The sequence below is a fragment of the Toxorhynchites rutilus genome, chromosome 2, assembly GCF_029784135.1.
Source record: "Toxorhynchites rutilus septentrionalis strain SRP chromosome 2, ASM2978413v1, whole genome shotgun sequence".
In the NCBI taxonomy this organism is placed as follows: Eukaryota; Metazoa; Arthropoda; class Insecta; order Diptera; family Culicidae; genus Toxorhynchites; species Toxorhynchites rutilus.
In genome coordinates, this window is record NC_073745.1 from 256,727,196 (window position 1) to 256,748,936 (window position 21,741).

The 21,741-nt window shown below is 36.0% G+C and overlaps 1 protein-coding gene across 3 annotated transcripts in view; it reads right to left on the minus strand.

The window, feature by feature from the left end:
• Window positions 1–973: 973 nt before the first annotated feature.
• Window positions 974–21,741, minus strand: part of LOC129766601 (sphingosine kinase 1-like) — a 59,647-nt gene continuing 38,879 nt past the window's right edge. For all 3 annotated transcript variants that reach the window (XM_055767177.1, XM_055767178.1, XM_055767180.1), the window contains exons 3-4: window positions 2,975–3,074; window positions 974–2,897 (exon numbers count right to left, since the gene is read on the minus strand). In XM_055767177.1, coding sequence (XP_055623152.1) covers window positions 1,953–2,897; window positions 2,975–3,074 — 1,045 coding nt within the window. In that variant the 3' untranslated portion in view covers window positions 974–1,952. The remainder of the gene's footprint in view (window positions 2,898–2,974; window positions 3,075–21,741) is intronic.

Below are 21,741 nucleotides of genomic sequence, written 5' to 3' on the forward strand. Positions count from 1 at the left end.
TATGCAATTTGTATGCATTTTCGTGCTGCTAGACAGGAAGGCACAGTAAACACAGATCCAAGTGTTCGTCCGGAATCAGAAACTGAATCAGTATCATTGAATCATCGATTGTCGTCAATACATTCAATTCGTTCGACAGAGATCGTAGAAAAAAAGCCTTGTCGGTCGGTCACTCCACGGCGTGACTATCATTGGAATTTTTTATCTGTATTTTAGTGACATTCAGCACTTTTGGCTGGTTCGTCACTTTACTGCCATTTTTGGAAGAATGTTGGGAAAAACGAATCGAACTTGTGGCGTTTAGCGTGAGGGGTATGAATGTTACCTCTACGCCAGATCGCCTCCTCATGCATTGGCATTGGTATTCTGAGAATCGAGGTACTTTACTTATATTTGACTTTTATTTCTTACTTCTGTTTACATTATAATATAATACTACATTTCAAGTCATCAACATTTTTAGACAGAGAATCGATGTATGTGAAAAATTCCACGTACAATGGACTTTGTTCATTTATCGCGGCATTTCCACAATCGCTTTTGGGCGAAGATCACCGCAAATATATGCGTGGTAAGTCTGTTCAACGCCATGTATTGAACCCGGCTCGTTCACGTCGTCCGACACTCAGAAGAACTCCGAGTGAGAAATCTCACGTGTACCGACGTGACTCTCGAAATGATCTACATTGCATTTTTACCAATGGCCAAAGAAAGATATATCTTCCTTACCTCAGGGACCAATAGGATATCATATTTCGAAACTCAGGAACGCATTTCACGTAGTAACGATCATTCCACTATCGTTTAAAATTAGCTTAATAGTTCGAACACATTTTTTCAACACAAAAGGAATCGGTAAGTACATGTAAGATTTATACAAGATGTTACACTCAGGGATATATCTGATATTGAAGCAAAATTAAAGCGCCGAAATAGTGACTTTCTTTCATTACAAAAAAACGCTGATTCTCTTATGAATTTAATATGGAATTGTATTCGTAATGTATTTTAATTCTAAAAATGTATGTACTATGCAAAAATTGCACTAAAACATTTCTTATCTTTATGCATTATTAACGATGAGTTGGATAACCATGTTACAACCATTGATGCACCTTCTAAACCTCGTGTGGTGATTTCCTAAAATAAGATTCAACGAAAAATATCAAAATCAGCTAACCACTTTCAAGGGATTTGCTTTATACGCCTCGAGTTTGCGAGGCGAGCCTTCTGAAAACATATTAACCATAGTGTTACAGACTAGATAACATTGACGCATTTTGTACTGGATAGCGTCAAATCAAACATGAAGATGACAGGTAATTATATCGTTGGTGAATTTGGCTATGTATTAGTAGAATAGTTTTTAATTGATCCGTTTTGCATATGATATAGGGGTTAATATTGATTTTTTTTTCTATCAATTGTATCGTACAAAATTAATCGCATCTAACTTTAATCCTAATGCAATTGCTTTCAATGGTTGTTGTGTACAAATGTATGTAATATATTTATGTAATATTGGTTTGCAGTCAAAATCTTATTTTCCAACGTTTGTTCAGTTCTTACAAAATCTACCGTTTTTGTTGTTATGATTTTTGTTAACGTGTGAGCGTTTGAATCTACAATGAGATAGAGATTAACAAATGTTACGATCAATTCGATTTGGGTTAGTTTAAAGCCCCATAGTTTATACAATACTTATTCCAATATTCAACTGGATTATTCTTAGGTAGTAAATTAAAAGAAAAACAACAATTTCGTAAATCTATCAAAATTTTCTTTCCTGACCTTTATTGTAGTATTAACATAACTCAACAAATTAACAACTAATTCAAACTAATTTTCTACATTAGAGCTTTACACAAACTGTAAAGACGTTTCGTAAAAACTAACTACGAAAAATAATGTGCGCTCAAAGCCTGTTCGTTCACACATCTTCCGCCTCAGCATCATTTGGGTACCATTACCTTTGCTAAGCTAGGAAAAATCTCCGCTTGGATCGGGCCGTACTCCACGTTCTCTCCATCCACAGTCATGTGGCCGGTGGTTCCGCTGGGTTCGATCCGAAATGCTGTAACCGGTATCATCTGAATGAACTCATTTTCTCGCGTTGGCATATGTGTCCCGCTGCTCAATCCAAGCATAAACGATAACAGCTGGGAACGACTGACCCCCGCCTTTATTACCAGCAACCAAATTACACCGTCGTTCAATTTGGAAAGGGGCGCGAAAAAGCAATCCGTACTCAGATGGGTTTGATAAGCCGCGTGTACCATCACAAATTCACCGCTGATAGTTTTCCAGTTACTGGATAGAGGAGCCGTGAGCGCTGGGATTCTGGAAGGTGGTCCATACATTTGAACCACGTTAGCACCTACCTGGGTGCCCTCATTGGAAGCTCTGTCACTTTCGTAAATACTGTCCACAGTGGAGAAGTATGTGCTCTTTCGGGACGTCGCTGAGTACCAGCTATCAATCCGAGGCCGAAACGAGTCCAGATTATTCCCGGTCTCAAGCGAGAGCACATCACTGAAGTTTGTGTCGCATGCATCACAGTTATTATGGCTGTCGTCTACTCCTCTACCTCCCCCTCCAATACTGTCAGATCGACAGTCCTGGCAGTCCAGGGTAGTGTTGTAGCTTATGCTGTGCTTCAGAAGCCCAGCTCCTCCGCCTACAACACCACTTTCACCACCGGGTAGTGAATTGGATCTGGTGGTAAGACTACCTAGCGCCGGCAAGTAGGACAGTTTGCCGTGGTAGGTACGTAAGCTAATCAACCGATGGACGGACCAAAGCGCGAATCGTTGACCTCCGATGGCACGCAATCGTTCACTTTCGATATCGATATCTGAGATTAGGCCCCAGCCAACCGACAGGAACGAGAACACTATCTGAAACAAAATAAAGGCACATTTAGTTTAGTTCTAAGCACATACCGATATCATTCAGTTTATCGCTTTGCACTCACTTGAGAACGTGTCTCCACTCTTACTACATCTAACATGGAATGTTTGCCTTTTACTACGGTTAAAGCTGATGCCAGGATCGGTTTAGTCTCGAAGGGTTCACTGGAAATCGAGAAGCAGACGGCAAAAAAAGAGAGAAAAAAAACATTCGTAAGTACTTTTTTTTATCAACGAAAACGACACACTTGTTTCCAAGTGATGTGCGAATAAAGGCAACGAAAATAGTTTATTGAACACACTCGAGATAGAAGAGCCAGTATAGCACACGTGTCATATGCTAGATTCAATTGATTCATTTAACAGAATACTGATACTAAAAATATTACCAACTGCTTTCGATGCATTGAGTTATCATTTTTAGTAGAATTCAGTAAGCTGTTTACTTACTAGAATTTAGTAGCTGTTTACTTTATCATCTCTTCCAAACTTCTGTTTTAAATCATGCAATTTTATGTGATTTTAAGATTTTCGATTTTAGATTTCTCAAGTTTTTAATTTTTGGATTTTTTGATTTATTATTCTTCGATTTTTGGATTTTTTGATTTTCCGAGTTTCCAATTTTTCATTTTATTTTTAAAATATCGTTTAATCGATTTTCTTATTCTTCAATTTATGGACTTTTCGATGTTATGATTATTATTTTTCATATTTTGGTTTACCGGTTTTTTAATTATCGATCTATCGATTCTTAGACTTTTCGATTTTTCGGTTTGATTTTCCGGTGTTTTAATATTCCGTCTTCTTGGTTTATTGATATTTGTTTTTCGATTTTTCGATCCTGATATTTTGATTTTTCGATTCTTAGATATTTTGATCTTTTTATTTATCAATTTTTCGTTATTAGATTTCTCGATGTTCTGATTTATCGTTTGTTGATTATCTAATTTTTGATTTTCCGACTTTTTCTTTTTTTATTTCGATTATTTTTCAATTTTTCGTTCTTTTTCAAATTTTAGTTTTTCCGAATTATTTTTATTTTTCGATTTTTCAACTTCTCGGTTTTTGATTCATAGATTTACGTTTTCTCGACTTTTTGATTTCTTGATTTCAATTTTTTTCGATTTATCGGGTTTTTAATATTTTCTTAAACATTTTTTTGGTTGTAAGGTTTTTATTTATTTTTGAACTTTAGGAGTTTTTAGAAATTTTTCGATTTTTCAGTTTTTTTATTTTCGATTTTTCGATTTTCATTTTGGAATTTTTTCTAGATTCAAACTTTTCGATGTTTAGATTCATCGATATTTTGATTATACGATTTATCGATCTACTGATTCCTCGTTTTTAGATTTCTCGATGTTTATATTTTTCGATTTCTTGATTGATGACTTAACGATTTTCGATTTTTCACTTTTTAATTGTTCGATTCTTCGAATTATTGGTTAGTTTGATTTTTTAAATTATTCACTTATTGTTTTACTGATTTTCCGACTCATCGATGTTTAAATTTTACAGTTTTGTTTTTTTTGTTGTATTTTTGTATTTTATTATTTTGCTATTCTGCCATTTTAGTATTGTTCTATTTATCAATTTCAGATTTTTTAAAAAAATTTCGATTTTTTGACTCATGGCACTAGCGGCGATTCGACAATGGATGAATCATTCTTTCAATTTTCCATTTTTTCAATTTTCGATTTATCGAATTCTCGACCATTTGATTTTTAGATTTTTCGACTTTGTGATCCTTTGATATATCGATTTATCAATTCATCGTTTTCCGATTTTTCATTTTATTATATTTTTGGATTTTTTTCGTTTTAAGTTTTCTCGATTTTTGTATTATTTTATTTATTTGATTTTTCAGTTTGTTATATTTTTCATATTTCTCAATTTTCTGATTTTTCCAGAATTTTTCGGTTTTTTGATATTTCAATTTTTTGATCTTTCGATCTATAGATTTATGGATTTTTTGATTTCTGGTTTTTTAAATTTTTTAATTTTTCGACTCCTTTTTCCTTCGATTTTTCGATTTTTTGAATTTTTGAATTTGGTTGATTCTCTGAGTCTCCAATTTTTCGTTTCATTTTTGATTTCCTATTGAATTGATTTTTTTATTCTTCAGACTTTTCAATGTTATGATTTTTGATTTTTTGATTATCTTATTTTTTTATTTAACGATTTTTTTCTTTATTTCAACTCTTCGATTTTTATGTTTTTCGATTTCTCGGGTTTTTGATAATTTTTTTCATTTCATGGTTTTTATTTTTTTTCAACTTTTGGATTTTTTTTGTGATTTTCCAATTTATTTCTATTTTACAATTTTTCACTTTTCGTTTTATTGATTTGTTTGAATTTTTTAATTATTGATTTATTGTTTTATCGTTTTTTGACTCTTCGATGTTTCAATTTTACAGGTTTCAGATTTTTTGTTAGTTTTTTGGTCTTCAGCATTTTTATATTTTTTAACTACAGATCGGACTCAATTATATACAATTTTGGATTCGATTATATATGGTTTGAAAAAAAATGTATTCCAAATATGACTTATTTCAAGAAAAAAATATTTTTATTTTATTTAAATTGATTTAGCTATTATAAGCGCAGTGGAGTAAAAATTATTATTACCAGGAATTGTTTTATAACAAATTTTTGGACTAAAATAAATAATAACACTTTCAAAATGTTATTTTTCACTTCCAAAATGTTAATTAAATCCACTAATTTAGATTTTTAACAACTATATTTTATGGTGTTTTTTTAGTCTTTTAAGCGCAAGAACGCAAGAGATTTTTTAAGAATCGTCTCACGTAGCGTACTGACCATATGTGTAGAGGGTTTTTTCCCATCAAACATGATCGTCTATCCTCTCCTGAGAAATTCTGTATTAATTTATTTGTTTGTGTGAGAAAAGTGTTTTCTGACTTGGGAAGAATCGAAAATGTTTTTTGTGACTCGACTATATACACAATTTGATTATATACAGTGAAAAGAAATCGGAGACTGTATATAATCGAGTCCGCCCTGTATTTGAATTTTTAAATTGATTTTTTTTTATTTTCCGTTTTTTAATTTTTTTTTTATTTTTGGATTTTTAGATTTTCACCCTATTTTTTATCTTTAAATTCTCGATTTATCAATTTATCGATTCACCGATTTTTCATTTAAGGATTTTTCGATGGTTCGATTTTCTGATTATTTAATTTTTTGATTCAACGATTTTGCGAATTTTAATTTTTTTTAAATTTTTTATTTCTTCGGGTTTTCTGTTTTTTCTGCTTTTGGTGTTCTGATTTTTTGATTTCCGATAAATCGGTTTATCGATTTTTCGATGCTGCGGTATTTTGATTGTTTATAGATTAACTAGCTGACCCGGCAAACTTCGTCTCACCCAAAATTTATTTTTCGTTATCACATCCACGTTTTCTTACTAAGCGCTGTTAATGGGTCCAATCGCAGAATTATTCATTGATTGATCTTCTAATCTACCCTTTAAAATTACCTTTTACTATAAAATTCCTAGTACTTCTACCGAAACTCGACATTATAATATCAGATTATTTTCAGACACATTTCTAGTTCAAGATTTTTCTACCACTTGCAAATAACATGTTTCTCCGTTACGTTACATGCAAAATTTGTGTCTCATTTGTATAGCAGAACCACCATAGATTCATTTATTGCACCCTAAAACCTCCAAATACCAAATTTCATTTCATTTGTTCGATTGATTCTCGAGTAATGCAGAAATTTGTGTTTCATTTGTATGGCACACCCCTCATAACCTTCACATGTTCTTCCATGAGCTTATGGTGCAAACAGGAAAATAACTACAAAAGTGAGTGTGAGAAACACTTGGATTTGCAGTGAACCTTGTCCATCACCATCATCATCGGTTATTGACATTCAACAAATGACTTAATCGCATCCTGTGATTCGTTCTTAATAATTCAGGGGATTCACTTCATGTTTATTCGTGGGTTTGATTGATATTTTTCCACAATAACTATGACACATCTGATGAACGAATCTCGTCATCTCTCCAAAGGGGCTAGAGATTGCGCTACGCGATACAACTATAGCAACTGTAGCAACGTGCATCTAGTTCTGGTTAGCCTTGAACTGCGAGTACATATTTCTCTTTGCGAATGGTGATTCCACTCTCATGGAGTAAAGCCTGTTTTTGAAAATCTATAAGACTTGTAATTCATGCGACACCGATTTAAATTGAATCAGTTTGTATACATGCATCAAACTTTCGGGATAATTGCATGATAATTTATTTGGTAACATGTATCAACACCAAGAATTTCGCAAAGCAAAAAATTTACATGGCTCCTGAGACGAATATTCTACATGTTCACAATCCTATTGAGCCAAAAATAAATTTCGTCACTGACCGCGCTTGTTTGATAGCAAGTGAATACCCAGTTTCGAGATATGTTTTAATTGATCGAACCTTAGCAACAATGAATGTTCTAAATGCCATCTGCAAATTTCACTACAAACGTGGAAATTTGACGGCAACGAAGAATTCTGCTTGATCATTGAGCCCTGAAAAGGTTTGTTCGTTGGCGCCTATTTAAATCTGACAGAATCTTAAGAAGTGACAAGACAGAAGAAGACAAAATCTTAAGAAATGATCAACCAATGTCGGCTTCAATAACATTTTTTGTTTGTATTCTTCTGCTCATGAAATTAGTCAAACACATACGAAAGCCTAATTCCGCCACAATGATAATACGTTTACAATACCATCAAAATGACAGCACAGGAAGCATAATTACAAATCCAACGATTATTTAAATCCAAAAAAAATCAGATAGCTTTTGCAGATCTTCTGTTAAATCACAGCCACGATGCTTCACATCGCATGATTCATTGCAATGTCTCATAAACATCCGAATAATTGAGCTCTCAGAATACACACCTAATTAGCAATTTATTCAAAAATAACCCCGACAGCACATAATGAAATACCATGTGATACCAAACGATGAAAGAAAAATCTGCCCACGAATTCCACCCCAGACAGCAATTAGCAGCTTATCGACACGCTTCATTTACACCATTCATCGTGTTTCACCACCAGCAAAGCAGTTCACTCTATGCAAATTAAGCCGTTATACCCCGGGGGAGACTCCGTGGTGTTTTCCTCAATGGACACTTCCGACGGAGCGTATTACCAGCGTTAAGAATCATCCATTTGACTCCGGTGAGCGGAGCCAATGGCAAAATTTGCGTGACTTTCATTGGCAGCCACCAGCACGGATTCGCCAACGCCTGTCATTGCGCTTAATGTGACTTCTTTCCGTTCCGACTCGAAGCGAAGCTCTTCCGCCCCCGCTAACCAGCCCCGATGGGTGACATACATGAGGTGCTGTGTTACGTGACACGGGCTCGTATCGGATATGGATACCTAAATGTACGGAACACGTTTTCTAAGGTGTGTTTAGAGCATGTTGTTTTTAATGTATTGTAATTAATAAGTTAATTTATTCGTTGAGATGAAAACAAATGTGTAACACATAGTCTATAGTTATGAATGGGAAACTCGATATTTGTATCTGTAAGAAAAAATCGATCATGACGAAACTGACTGCCACGAGCAAAATATCGATATACAATTATTATAACAGCGAATCGAAATTTATAAAATTCCAGAGAGAATCTGAAACGACTATATCGAGATTAATCATAAGGTGAATAGGTTCAGCTCCCCAATTTAACGCTCTTCCGTCACCGTGTAAGCCATAGCACTTCACAGGTCTACCAACATCAAATTTATTTCTATTTTAAATCTTTTAAGTCCGATGAATTGACATCTTTTTGGAACAGCCAAAAGCTAGAGAACATCGACATCGCAATATCGCAGCGTTCCACTGAAATATCACGAACAGGTTAGTAAGTTGCCGATATTCCTACCGATCTTCTAGATCGCCTTTTCACATTCTTTTCACAGTTGACATTATTTTTGCTGCAGTTCACCGCCTGTGCCATGGGGACTGTTCCGAATGCCAATGCTAATGATATCCAATATCATTTCCATCCAAACTGGCGTTTATTTCCAGAGAATTTTTCGTTCGATTATGTTTATATGAAGCTCGAACCTCGAAATTGACGCAACTCTACGACGAACCTGGCATCTAGAAAGTTGTCAAGGCTGGACGAGTGCGATGGGCGGGACATGTTGTTAGAATGCCGAACAGCAGTCCCGCAAAGGTGGTGTTCGCGTCAAATCCGGTAGCAACAAGAAGAGAACTTCACCAAACGAGGTTATTGAACCAGGTGGAGCAGGACATAACCAAGAGTTAATGTAGCCCATACTGCAGTCGGAGGTATTGGCGAAATAATGTTGTGAATGGGATCTAATCTCCACATGACGGATTTCACGCCAACTCGACCAGATGTTGGCATGCCCCTGTCACAACTTAATGAAACTTTTTGGGCGTAAAGACCTTACCTAATTAAGCAACTTAGCATACTTAGTTTTCCGAAAATTTATCTAGACTGTAAAGCGCCAAATATTTTTCACATTTTTTTTATAATTTCATTTACTCGAAAATGGTAAGTCCTTCAAAAAAGTGATGGAAGAGTTTTAGGAAAATAATTGAATTTTCTGTAAAAAAATACTGAAAATTTTTTTTTGAAATTCTACACTGAAAGAAATCGTAGACTAAAAGTCGATTTTCTCAAAATGGTCATTTCAGATTTTGATGAAATGGTAGATAAATATATGCCCTACCACTCTTCCATACATTGCAACTTGTGCATATTTAAGGCAAAAAAGTTTTTCTAAAAAAACTTTTTCAATATTTTATTGAAATTAAGTTTATTTCAGAAAATCCAACCCAAAATAAAAAAAGTTAATAATAATAATAAAAATGTTTAATGAGTGTGTTAGAGGTCTTTATTAAAAATCAATGTAATAAAACTTATGACATTTTTTGACATTAAATTCATTTTTATTCATCTGATCTTATACCATGTACATGTTAACTTATATTCTAAGAGATACAATCATCATAAAGGGTAGATGTACCTATCATCGCAATAGTACCAATTATGGTAATACGAGTGAGTTTTTTTACTAGTTTAGAAAACATATCTCATTTTTGAAGGCTCTCATATGATTTTTGAACATCAAAAATCTTTTTTTTTGTCGATTTTGGTACTTGATTCCATGAAAAACATTGTTCATTGGTTAAAAAAATAGTTCGAAAATAGTGTGTCCCATTGATGCTTGGTAATTAGTGTTTTGCTAAGGAATATCAGTCAAAATAATGAGATTTTTATGTTGTAAAGTGGCTGTTTTGATGTAAACACAGTGTAGGCGCATACATTACAACCTTCTTGATGTTGTGATTCAACCAAATTATACGATTTTACAGAAATAAACATGTATTTTTATATATGGTAATACAATTTTACATCTAAATGCCAATTATCGCAGTATCGAAATCTGCCTTGTTCCTAATATGATTGTACGAAATTGCTGCAAAGCTGAAAAGCTATGTTTCTCTTATGGTTGTACGTTGTTTTGTAATGGTTATTATGCTATTATGGTTGTAACTCACGTTTTCACGCTGTGCAATTGCATATAGTATGGCGCACTATACGTGTCCGACCGAAGCATATTTGTTTGATCCACTCTGTTGAAAATTAAATCTCAGGTGAACGTGTTCATATCCTTTGTTCAGTTCCTGAAGAGAAGCGAAAAATGCATGACAACTCTCATGCGTTTATTTATTTTTTATTTAGCAGAGAGGCCTAGCAACGAGGAGCAGGCAGTTATTTTCCAACCGGGAAGCACTCAACAACAGTCTGATCTAGAGATGAAACGGATATTCGGTATCCTGCCTATCCGGTCAATATTTGGTATCCGGTTGTATACCGGATACAAGAAAAAAAAGTGATTTTTCATTAACAGAAGATAAATCATAACTGGAACTTATAATGCTTGTTAATTCTTTTTTGATTTGTAGTTAATTGAGTGTACCCTCTCTCAGATTATTATCCCGGAAATTCTTAATTTTTCAAATCTTGAATACAAATAATTGGATGATGTTCTTGAATATTAAAATTATGTTGCACAATATCTGTCTGAGAAATTAGACAAAAATGGCCGAATAATGAATAATAAATCATGAGTCTTGTACAAAATTTATTGGAAATTTCAAAACTGCCTTCTGATTTGGGTATAATCGCATTATTGAAAAAGTATTCATTAGAAAAAGGGAAATTTTTCATTCTATCAAAACATTTTCCTGTAGTAAAATGACCTACACGAGCGTTCTTGGACTCAAATGAATGCTGATTGATAAGGTTAATTGGATTTACTATTGACATGGTTTATAAAACACTGTGTTAATTTTCAAAGTTTTTTTTTTATCCCATTTAAAGGGTGTGTCACATCAAATTGCATCACGAAAAAAACGCTGTAGATATTTAATTTTTAGAAATTATATCTTAAGCTTTCGCTTTAAAATCAGATAAGAGTGTATAGATCACGTTGGCCATGCTTCACTGTCAATTTTTCGTAAATTTGGAAAAATGTCGTCGAACGAAAAAGAGTGTCGTGAATTAATCCTGTGCACTCCTTTCGAGAATCCGGAGTTGTCACATCGGGACATCGGTAAGATGCTGGGAATCGTCAAATCCACGGTCAGCAGAGTACTAAAACGATACTTCGAGAACCTAACCATCGACCGGAAGGTGAAGAACGGCAAAAATGGATGCTCCGTCAGTGAAAAAGATCACAAGCGCGTAGTTAAGCAGTTTAGACGTGATCCGAGAAGTTCGGTCCGGGATGTCGCCTATAAGCTGAATTTGTCAAGTTCATTCGTCCAGCGGACCAAGCAGCGGGAGGGCCTGCGTACATACAAGGTTCAGAAGGCTCCTAACCGCGACGAAAGGCAAAACATGGTGGGGAAGACGCGAGCCCGGAAGCTGTCCACCGAAATGCTGACGAAACCGCATTGCCTGGTAATGGACGACGAAACCTACGTCAAAGCGGACTTTCGTCAGCTGCCGGGCCTGTTGTTCGACTCCGCAGAGGGCTCGAAGTATGAATAAAAAGAAAATGCCAAAAGTTGTTTAATAGTTTTTATTTTACTGTCTAAAATTTTCAAAAGGATCGGTCTACTGGGCGAATTTCTACAGCGTTTTTTCCGTGATGCAATTTGATGTGACACACCCTTTATTTATTTATTGGGCTCATTAGCATTTTAGCTGTAGCAGAGCCGAGTTTTAATCGTGTACATGTTCATGTTTCTATAAATTGTAAATTACACAGTAGAAGCCATTTAGGCGTAAGGGTATTCTTTCTGTTCTTCCATTGTTCAGCAGACCGGACAGCGGAGACAGTTGATATTGATCATTGTTGGGTTATTTATAGAACAGCAGCCCGATGTTTCTTGCAGAGCAGAGCAGTTGTATGGATGAATCGATCTTATTTTGACCATGGATCGATCTCCATCGCTGATGATGGTTGCTTGGACGTAGTTATTCTAAAACAACACAAAGATGGTCAATTGAGGGTCCTGAGTTTGAACTCACGATCGATCGTTTAGTAAGCGAACGCGTAACCAAGTGGCTACGAAGACCCCCGATTCAAAGTCTTTAAAAAAACAAAAAAAAACGATTTTTTTTTCTTTCCAGTATTGTTATCCACTACACCTACACACAAAAGATAGAAGCATTCAAGTATTCCATCTCAAAACTTGAAGCTTTAATATGATGTATAACCCGTCTTTATGCGTTGTTTTTTTACAAAGTGGCAGCGTTTCTAGAATCGCTTAAAAACTCCGACTTCGCGTTCCGTTCCATTATTTTTGTTGAGTGTAGAATCAACGACATAGTATTGCATACTAGGAATAAGATTCAGAGGCATAGTTTGTTTTAAAAATTATTATTGAAGTATTATTTAAAACCAATTAATGCTTTTGCCATGTGACACCGACTATTACCATAATAGGTACACTTATTACAAATCTCCAGGAACACTGTTACCATAATGGGTACATGGAAGTGGCATTTTCAAACATGTTTTTTCTACAATTTAGTCAATTAATCATCAAAATATCAGTGAGAATCTTCAAAAACAGACTGCTAGAAAAAGTATACTTTTGTATACTTTTTAACTAAAATAGAGTACTTATTCGCAAATTTCTGCCAGTTGGTGACAGATCTCCTCCATAATTGGGTCACTTACCCTATTTCCTATTTTTTTTTTATCTAAAATTTTGAAGATTTCGGGATCATCTACTGAATTTGAAAACTTTTAGCTGTGATTCTATTTTCATCTACAGGAATAAAGCAATGAAATTTTTGTGTTCCCGATATTGTTTTCGCGTGATTGAATAGTTCCTCAAGTTCACTTGCCTTTTTTGTATGCTGTTTTTTGAATATGTAACAGATATTCAATTTCGTTATACATTTGTCATTTTGTTTAACTGCCCAATCATAAACCTCTGGTGCTGTTTGGAATGCGTTTCCGTAATTTTGGGCAAGACTTGCTCTCTTTGCCATTCGTTTTAGAGTCCCTCCTATTGCATCACAGAGTCCTTTCCCGTGGGAGGTGGCAAAGAAATGCCATTCTTCTTCTAGTCCGTAAACTTTTTTGAAATTACACAGACTGGCGAAATTCGTTTTGTTTTTGTAGTATGCTGCCGATGGAGCGGACGTGAAAGTCATTTTAGTAAAATCAATTACTTTTCTGACAAATTCTATCAATTTTTCTATAAACAATTGCACAGCCACAGTGTAGTGTGTGAAAACTTCTGAAACAACTATAAAGCATACGTTTTCTAGTTTACCATCTTTTTTGTAGTATATTTCAAATGGGTGAATATTTGCTTGCGAGTTTTTCCAGTGATAACCCTGTTCCGCATTTTGAATTATGAATGAATGAATCACAAATTTCTATCATTTTTCCTTGCGTCAAAGATTTTTTTTTTAAAGGGTGTGTCACATCAAATTGCATCACGGAAAAAACGCTGTAGAAATTGAATTTTTAGGAATTATATCTTCAGCTTTCGCTTATAATCAGATAAGAGTGTATAGATCACGTTCGCCATGCTTCACTGTCAATTTTTCGTAAATTTGGAAAAATGTCGTCGAATGAAAAAGAGCGTCGTGAATTAATCCTGTGCACTCATTTCGAGAATCCGGAGTTGTCACATCGGGACATCAGTAAGATGCTGGGAATCGTCAAATCCACGGTCAGCAGAGTACTAAAACGATACTTCGAGAACCTAACCATCGACCGGAAGGTGAAGAACGGCAAAAATGGATGCTCCGTCAGTGAAAAAGATCACAAGCGCGTAGTTAAGCAGTTTAGACGTGATCCGAGAAGTTCGGTCCGGGATGTCGCCAATAAGCTGAATTTGTCAAGTTCATTCGTCCAGCGGACCAAGCAGCGGGAAGGCCTGCGTACATACAAGGTTCAGAAGGCTCCTAACCGCGACGAAAGGCAAAACATGGTGGGGAAGACGCGAGCCCGGAAGCTGTACACCGAAATGCTGACGAAGCCGCATTGCCTGGTAATGGACGACGAAACCTACGTCAAAGCGGACTTTCGTCAGCTGCCGGGCCTGTTGTTCTTCTCCGCAGAGGACAAATTCAGCGTTCCGGAGGAGATTCGCAAGCAGAAACTATCCAAGTTTGCCAAAAAGTACATGGTGTGGCAAGCGATCTGCTCTTGCGGAAAGCGGAGCGCCCCCTTCGTGATGACCGGCACGGTAAACGGGCAGGTTTACCTTAAGAAGTGCCTACAGAAGCGCTTACTACCACTATTGAAGCAGCACGAGGGCCCGACCATCTTCTGGCCGGATCTCGCTTCGTGCCACTATTCAAAGGACGTGTTGGAGTGGTACGAAGCCAACGGGGTCACCTTCGTTCCAAAGGAAATGAACCCGCCCAACGCGCCGGAACTTCGCCCAATAAAGAAATATTGGGCGATTATGAAGCAGGCCCTCCGGAAGAACCCAAAAGATGTCAAATCGGAGGCGGACTTCAAGAGAAAATGGATTTCTGTTCAAAAAAAACTACAACCTGACGTTGTACAGAACCTTATGGACGGGGTAAAGAGGAAGGTGCGAGCATACGGGCTTGGGCTCGAAGTATGAATCAAAAGAAAATGCCAAAAGTTGTTTAATAGTTTTTATTTTACTGTCTAAAATTTTCAAAAGGATCGGTCTACTGGGCGAATTTCTACAGCGTTTTTTCCGTGATGCAGTTTGATGTGACACACCCTTAAATTTCGCAAAAAAATCAGACCGCTGTTTGTAAATAAAGTCATGTTCTATGAGTTTGTCTATTTTATCAACAAAATACGGCACAAATTCATTGATTAGTTTCAAAATTGTTGAATTGATGATTTGGAAACACAATCCAAACAGCACTAGAGCTGTATGATTGTGCAGTTAAACAAAATGACAAATGTATCACGAAGTTGAACTTCTGTTACGTATCCAAAGAACAGCATACAAAAAAAGCAAGTGAACTTGAGGAACTATTCAATCACGCGAAAACAATATCGGGAACACAAAAATTTCATTTCTTTATTCCTGTAGATGGAATTCAGTAGATGATCCCAAAATGTTCAGAATGTTAGATGAAAAGGAAAAATAGGAAAGATGTGATGATTGTATCTCACAATTATTTTCCTAAAACTCTCCCATAGATCACTTTTTTGTATGACTCATCGTTTTCACCAGATTTGTGTGATTCCCATAGAATAGCATCCAACCCTAGCTGACTCTTACGATTTGTTTCGCTTTGGGAATCACCCAAATTTCTACAAAAGTTTATGCTCTACTCGTTCATTCAGTCAAAGTAACAGAAAATCCGGGCCATGTTTGTCTGAGACTTGTTGAGACTGTATGGCGTCCGGACAGAAATATTGCCTTCATGACGTGCCAAAATGAGTAATCCAATGAATCAGAGGTACAGGGCAGTCACATCTATTAGGTTGGGGAAAAGTAATCTATTGTTTTCTCGGTAGCTGGCTTTAGTGATCAATATCTCGCGTAATATCGATCATACAATTTCAAGTTCAGACTCGTTGTACAGGTGACATTCCACACTAAACTGTAACATACTGTAAGAGAAAATTACGCGCAATTTTTTTTTATTTAATTTATATTTTAATTTTTTTATTCAAAAAATATTTTTTTATTGAAATACATCGTTTGAAGCTAACGATTGACCAGAAATGTAAAAAAATTGGCCAACAGAAGAGGTGTTATGTTCGTCAGGGAGCTTGATTGGGATGTCTTGATGCATCCACCATATAGTCCGGACCTGGCTCCAAGCGATCACCACCTTTTTCTCGCATTGCAAAACTTTCTGAGTGATAAGAACTTGAGACCAAGAAAAGATTTCAAAATCGGCTTCTAGAGTGGAAAATTTTGGTGAATTTCTATAATTTTGACATCGTGCGATGGTGCAAACATTATCACGCATACGGTTCTTGAGTTTAACGGTGGTAAGCTCGCGATTGGAGTTTTAAGCGGCCCATAGATGTTATATATTATTGCGCAATATTTTAGTCTGTGCCGAAATAGGGTATGAAATCAAAACACCTGAAAGAATATTTTTGCAACATCTCTATCTACACCTGGATGACAATTTTTGCTTCTCTTTTAATACAACAACAGCACCAACAATCTACCGCTTCAACAATCAATAGAGGTAGATCAAATGTTCAGCCCGCAGTGAGAATTTTTTATCGCAAGGTAAGGGTCCGTATTTGCCTAGTTATAATTTCAAATGAAGCGTTTAAAAAACACAATATCTTAGTAAGAGTAATGTGCGCTACACATACAGCGTAACCATCACCGTCCCGTCGACTATTCTCTTGGACTTATTTTGCCGACGTCAAAGTTGCCGGTGATTGTATATGTGAATGCTACCATACGATTTCCATGGAAGAATATTTGACATTTCATTCCTTTACGTTGACTTCATGACGGGACGTTGTATGTGTAGCGTACTTAATACGAGAATCACAGCGGGTTGAGCATTTGTACTGAGCAGAGTGCGTGTTGATCTCTTTGCGAGTGTTTGTGTTCTTTTATATTTTCCATTTTAGAAAATGTTTCAGTCAATGAAAATAGTGTACGCTGATTCTCGTTGAAATTAATTTCATTGGAATTCACCTCAATTCCCTGAGCAAATTCCAAAAAATATCAATGCAAAGTTCCATCAGGCAAATTTTTTTTTCCTACATATTCGGTACAGTCCGTTTATTCAACCGCGCTCGCGTAAGTTTTCGTGTCGGTTCATGCTTTTTATTCGTGATGAGTGTATGTGTGTGATGCAAAATGAAGATAGAAACCCAAGTTGTCGAGACTTTTTTTTAGAAAAATGTACTGAATCGCATTTGAAATTAAATTCATACAGTGAAGGCGGAATCGTGTTTGTGTTTTTCCATACATTTAAGTTTGTTTAAAAGTTAGTTTAGATGCGCAAATTCACGCAGGCTAAGTACAACGCAATTTTCGTATAATTGTTATCAGGGCCCGAAATCTTCGAAGGTGGAAAATGAAGACCGACTCTACTCGCAGTACCTTCGCTTCGATTAGAACTGCTTCGGCAGTAGCCGTCAACAAAATGTGAATTGACTAGCGTTGAGAGCGAGGATGACTGATGAACTAGTTCAGTCAGTGGTTATTCTAACTGACGCGACTAATGAATACAAATCTGCCTCTTCATTCAACTGACTTCAATCCACATTTCTACTCCCCTAGGAACGAAATTTAGACCCGCGTACGCAATTTTATTTTTACGTCCATATAAAGAGGAACGAAAACTCAATTTCTGATGCAAAAAAGTAGTTACCCCATTAATGGACGGTTTATTGTCTACCGATCGTGAACCCAAACCAACGAACTTAGACAGTTATCAGGCATGCTATAAAGGTCCTCGCGTTAGTATAAGTAAATAGCGTGCAAAATAGCGCACACACACTGCACGCTATTTTATACGTGTGAGGCATTTTCGTGCAATGAGGACAATTTGACTGGGAAGAATGAAATGAGATAGTCGAGTCGTAGAGGGGGAAAGCGACTAAACGTCCGACTGACTGTTTAGTCGTTTTGGCGGAAAAACTGCGTGAAGAAGTCAAAAGTCATTTCCAACTGAATACGGATATAGTCAGTCAGATAGTCAGCTGACTATCCTCAGTTAACTATCGCTATGCCGAGCCCTGCTTGTTATCACACAACAGCATTATGAGTGATGAAAGTGTTCATTTCCTTTTATGAGTTTCAAACGCTTAAGCATACATTATGTGGTGTGGTTTCATATGGAAGTGTTTGTCAAATGAATTCAGTGCATAAGAATCAAAAATACAAGAGCGTTGGGACAAATCAAATTCAGCAGTGTTGCCATTATTGCCTTAAATCTCAGGAGCAGAGCTTGGAAATATTGAGCTTGTTAAGCAACATTGAAAATATATTTTTATCAGTGTAACGCGTTTATTTTGCTTGTCGATACTACTGTCATTCATTCGACGGCAAACAAATTTACAACTGTGTTCATTCATATTCATTCTGTGCTCTCTGAGCTTTCCTCAAAGCTCGAGTCATGAGAATTCATTCACATTTATTCATTGCCATTGAATTGTCAGGAATGTTGTGACTGTTCATTTTCAGTATCCCGATATGTGTGTGATTTTCTCATTGAGTTAGTGCCTTGCTTATTCACTTGTTTTTGAAGTTACTCCGAAAGGGCAACGCAAATCGGTGGCGCAAGCGGAAATGCCAACAAAAGAACAAGATCTGCATGCACACTCACAGCTAAGGATTGCTTAGGCTTGGACGGCGAGGGGGCATTCTGCAGAATCGATCTAAGCAGCGAATGCAAACTGTGTCAGCCAAAGCTGGATGTTGGCAATTTCATCCGCTAATCCTATAGCATAGTTTGATCCGTTTGCAAAAGGAAGCTCGAAATATTCCCATTGCGGTCGTGTCTTGGACACCACCATTTTATGTTCGTGTGTTCAGAATTTAAAAAGAATTAAATGTTTGAAATTTGAGTCAAGACGGTATTTTTTACATCGGAATTCTTCTTTTGAAGCATTTCTGACAAGTGGATTTGGAACTGCATATTCACTATGTAAAATGAAAGCAATTTAACTGAGACGGAAACCTTGCATGCTTGAACAATTTAATTTATTGTCACTATTATGAGCATTCTGTACTTTCTTATCTTCCTCAACGAATTTCTCCGTTTCGTCAGTGTCCGAGAACGATGCTGATAGTGAATGAACTGGTATGTTAATGTCAATGAATTACAAAACTAGGGATAATTTATTTTGCTCACATTCCGTGAACGCAGAATAGAACGAAAAACAGAATGAAAAAAAACTGGATGAATCAACTGTGAGTGGCTTGCTGTGATTGTGAGGTTTGGCGTTGGTTCATTTTCGGTATCCCGAATGCAATGGTATAATGATCGAATGTGGCCGGAAATTCAGCTGAAAAGATTGATGTGATACAGATATTTCCAAGCACTGCTCAGGAGTGCCCAGGCTGGGCTGTTTTAATGTCTCTTATAATTTACTATGGTATGTATGTGCGTTAATTCAAAGAAAAATGATGAAATATTACAGTATCCAGACATATAGGAGTTATCTCGGCTAGCTTGTTAGGTTCCCGGAAGATGTTTTCCGCACGTAATCACGTGATGAAATATCTGATTATGTACATGTTTCCAAGATAATAAAAATATGGGATCTCTGGGTTTGCTACTCCCAAGCACCATTCAGTGTGTTGTTTGTGCAATTTCGTTGGTTCAGGGCAATCACGGATAGCAACTACGAAACGTACAGTCTACCCAAGCTTAAGCTCAAGCTATGGGAATCTTAACTATCGTTGGATTATAACTGATTACAGAACTAACCACAGGACAAGTTAATTGCGAAATGCATCGCAATAATATTCCCACACGAACTAAACCTGAATCTTGTTCGTTGGAAGATAATTTAACCGAGGCATTCCTTCCAGCCTATGTTATTTGATAAATGCAATTATTTGAAACGAGTTCCCACTGCGTGTAAAAATAGTATTTTAAAACTTCATGATTGTATTTCAAATGTAGTTAAGTATACGTTATGTACATTCTGTCAAATTTATACCGAGAGCTTGTGTTTTTGAAGGAAATGTTTTATTCATTATCTAAATTCGTATTATCGCCTTTCGAATAGACCTCTTCTGAAATAATACACTATTTCCTACGAACAATCCAGTCAGTCATCGAAACACTTTTTATATCTGTATTCCGGAATTGCCTTCTGTTCACGCATGGGATTCGTTTTTATGTCTTCAATGATGTCCAAACGGGTCTGACGAAGCGATAATTTGAGTTTCATAAATAGGAAAAAGTCACACCCATGTCCCGTCGCCAGTAATTATGCGTTGGGTAAACGTGGGATCTAAATTAGATCGTTCAAACATGTCCTCAGCCACTTGATTGCGATGCAATTTTTGGAAAAAATATTTCGTTTGGAACTATTTGTGCTGCGACTTTTGTAATGCTCGAAACTTCAACGGAAATATGAGGAACGGTCTCTTGGGAGATATTTAATCCACGAGCTAGCTCTCTCAAACATAAGTAACGATTCCCGAGTACCATTCCTCTAATTTTGTTGATGTTCTCATCAGTAGAAGAGGTGGAAGCAGATCGTTCATCTCTTCTCGGCCGTCTTCGAATTATACTATTATACCTTATACCATTCATACACCCGTGTTTTCATAGTTGAATCATCAAATATATTCTGCAACATTTCCAATGTTTCGGTATAACAAATTTAGTTTGCAACAAAACAAAAACGCACAATTATGCATATCAAAAATGTCCATTATCCTATCGTTATCTCTATTGAAACAAGCGATAAACAAATGATGGCGAAAAGCAACAACAGAAGGTAAGAAACAAAGAATGTCAATTGATGTCAGTGTGCGAAGAAATTTAGAAGTTTCAGTTGCTTAGTTCGTGTATTGAAAATGAAATACACCTTTCCCTCGATTTACACTGGAGATAGGTTCCCGATAGAACCGTGTAAAATGAAATCTCCGATTTTGCTATGCAAAACCGTGTAAAACGAAATGAGCCCTCAATATATACTCAATTCAATTATTTATTTAAGTAGAACAATTATAAAAATCTACTTATGGAATTCATTATAGATTCTGGATACAAATGAACAAAGAATTCTTCAAGAAGCTAAATTGCAATAAGTTTATTCGCTATCGCCACTTTAAGGAACTATCAGTATTTTTATTCTGATTAGTATAAAGTCATCCTTATCACTTGAGCATTCCTGATGCGATTCTGGTTCAACAGTCGATGAATTCGGGAAGATTTCAGATTCGACTTCAGACTAAGTGATACAAGATTCAATTAACAGCTGCGTAGATTTGTTTTGCTTTATTTATCGTTGAATTTAATGAAGAGATTTCCAGTCGAAAGCCGGAGATATAACTTCCCTTTATTTTTCATTTTTGTCGATATTCTTGGCATTCTAAGAGCTTGAAAAATTGACACAAATTACACATCAAGACTCCGAAAATGCTGGTAAATTGATAACTTGCCAGCTCTGGAACATAAAATCGCACTCGTAGTCGAAACTATGATCCTACTTTACTTGCTTACATATGAACTACAAATATACATTTTTCAAGTTTTTCAAAATTTGTTATTTCATAAACCGTGTAAAAGCGAAATCGTGTAAAACAGGTACCGTGTAAACAGGGGGATAGGTGTACTAGAATATTTTTTGAATTAGTAATATAATCGTGAACCTCAATTTTACATATTTTAATTTTTC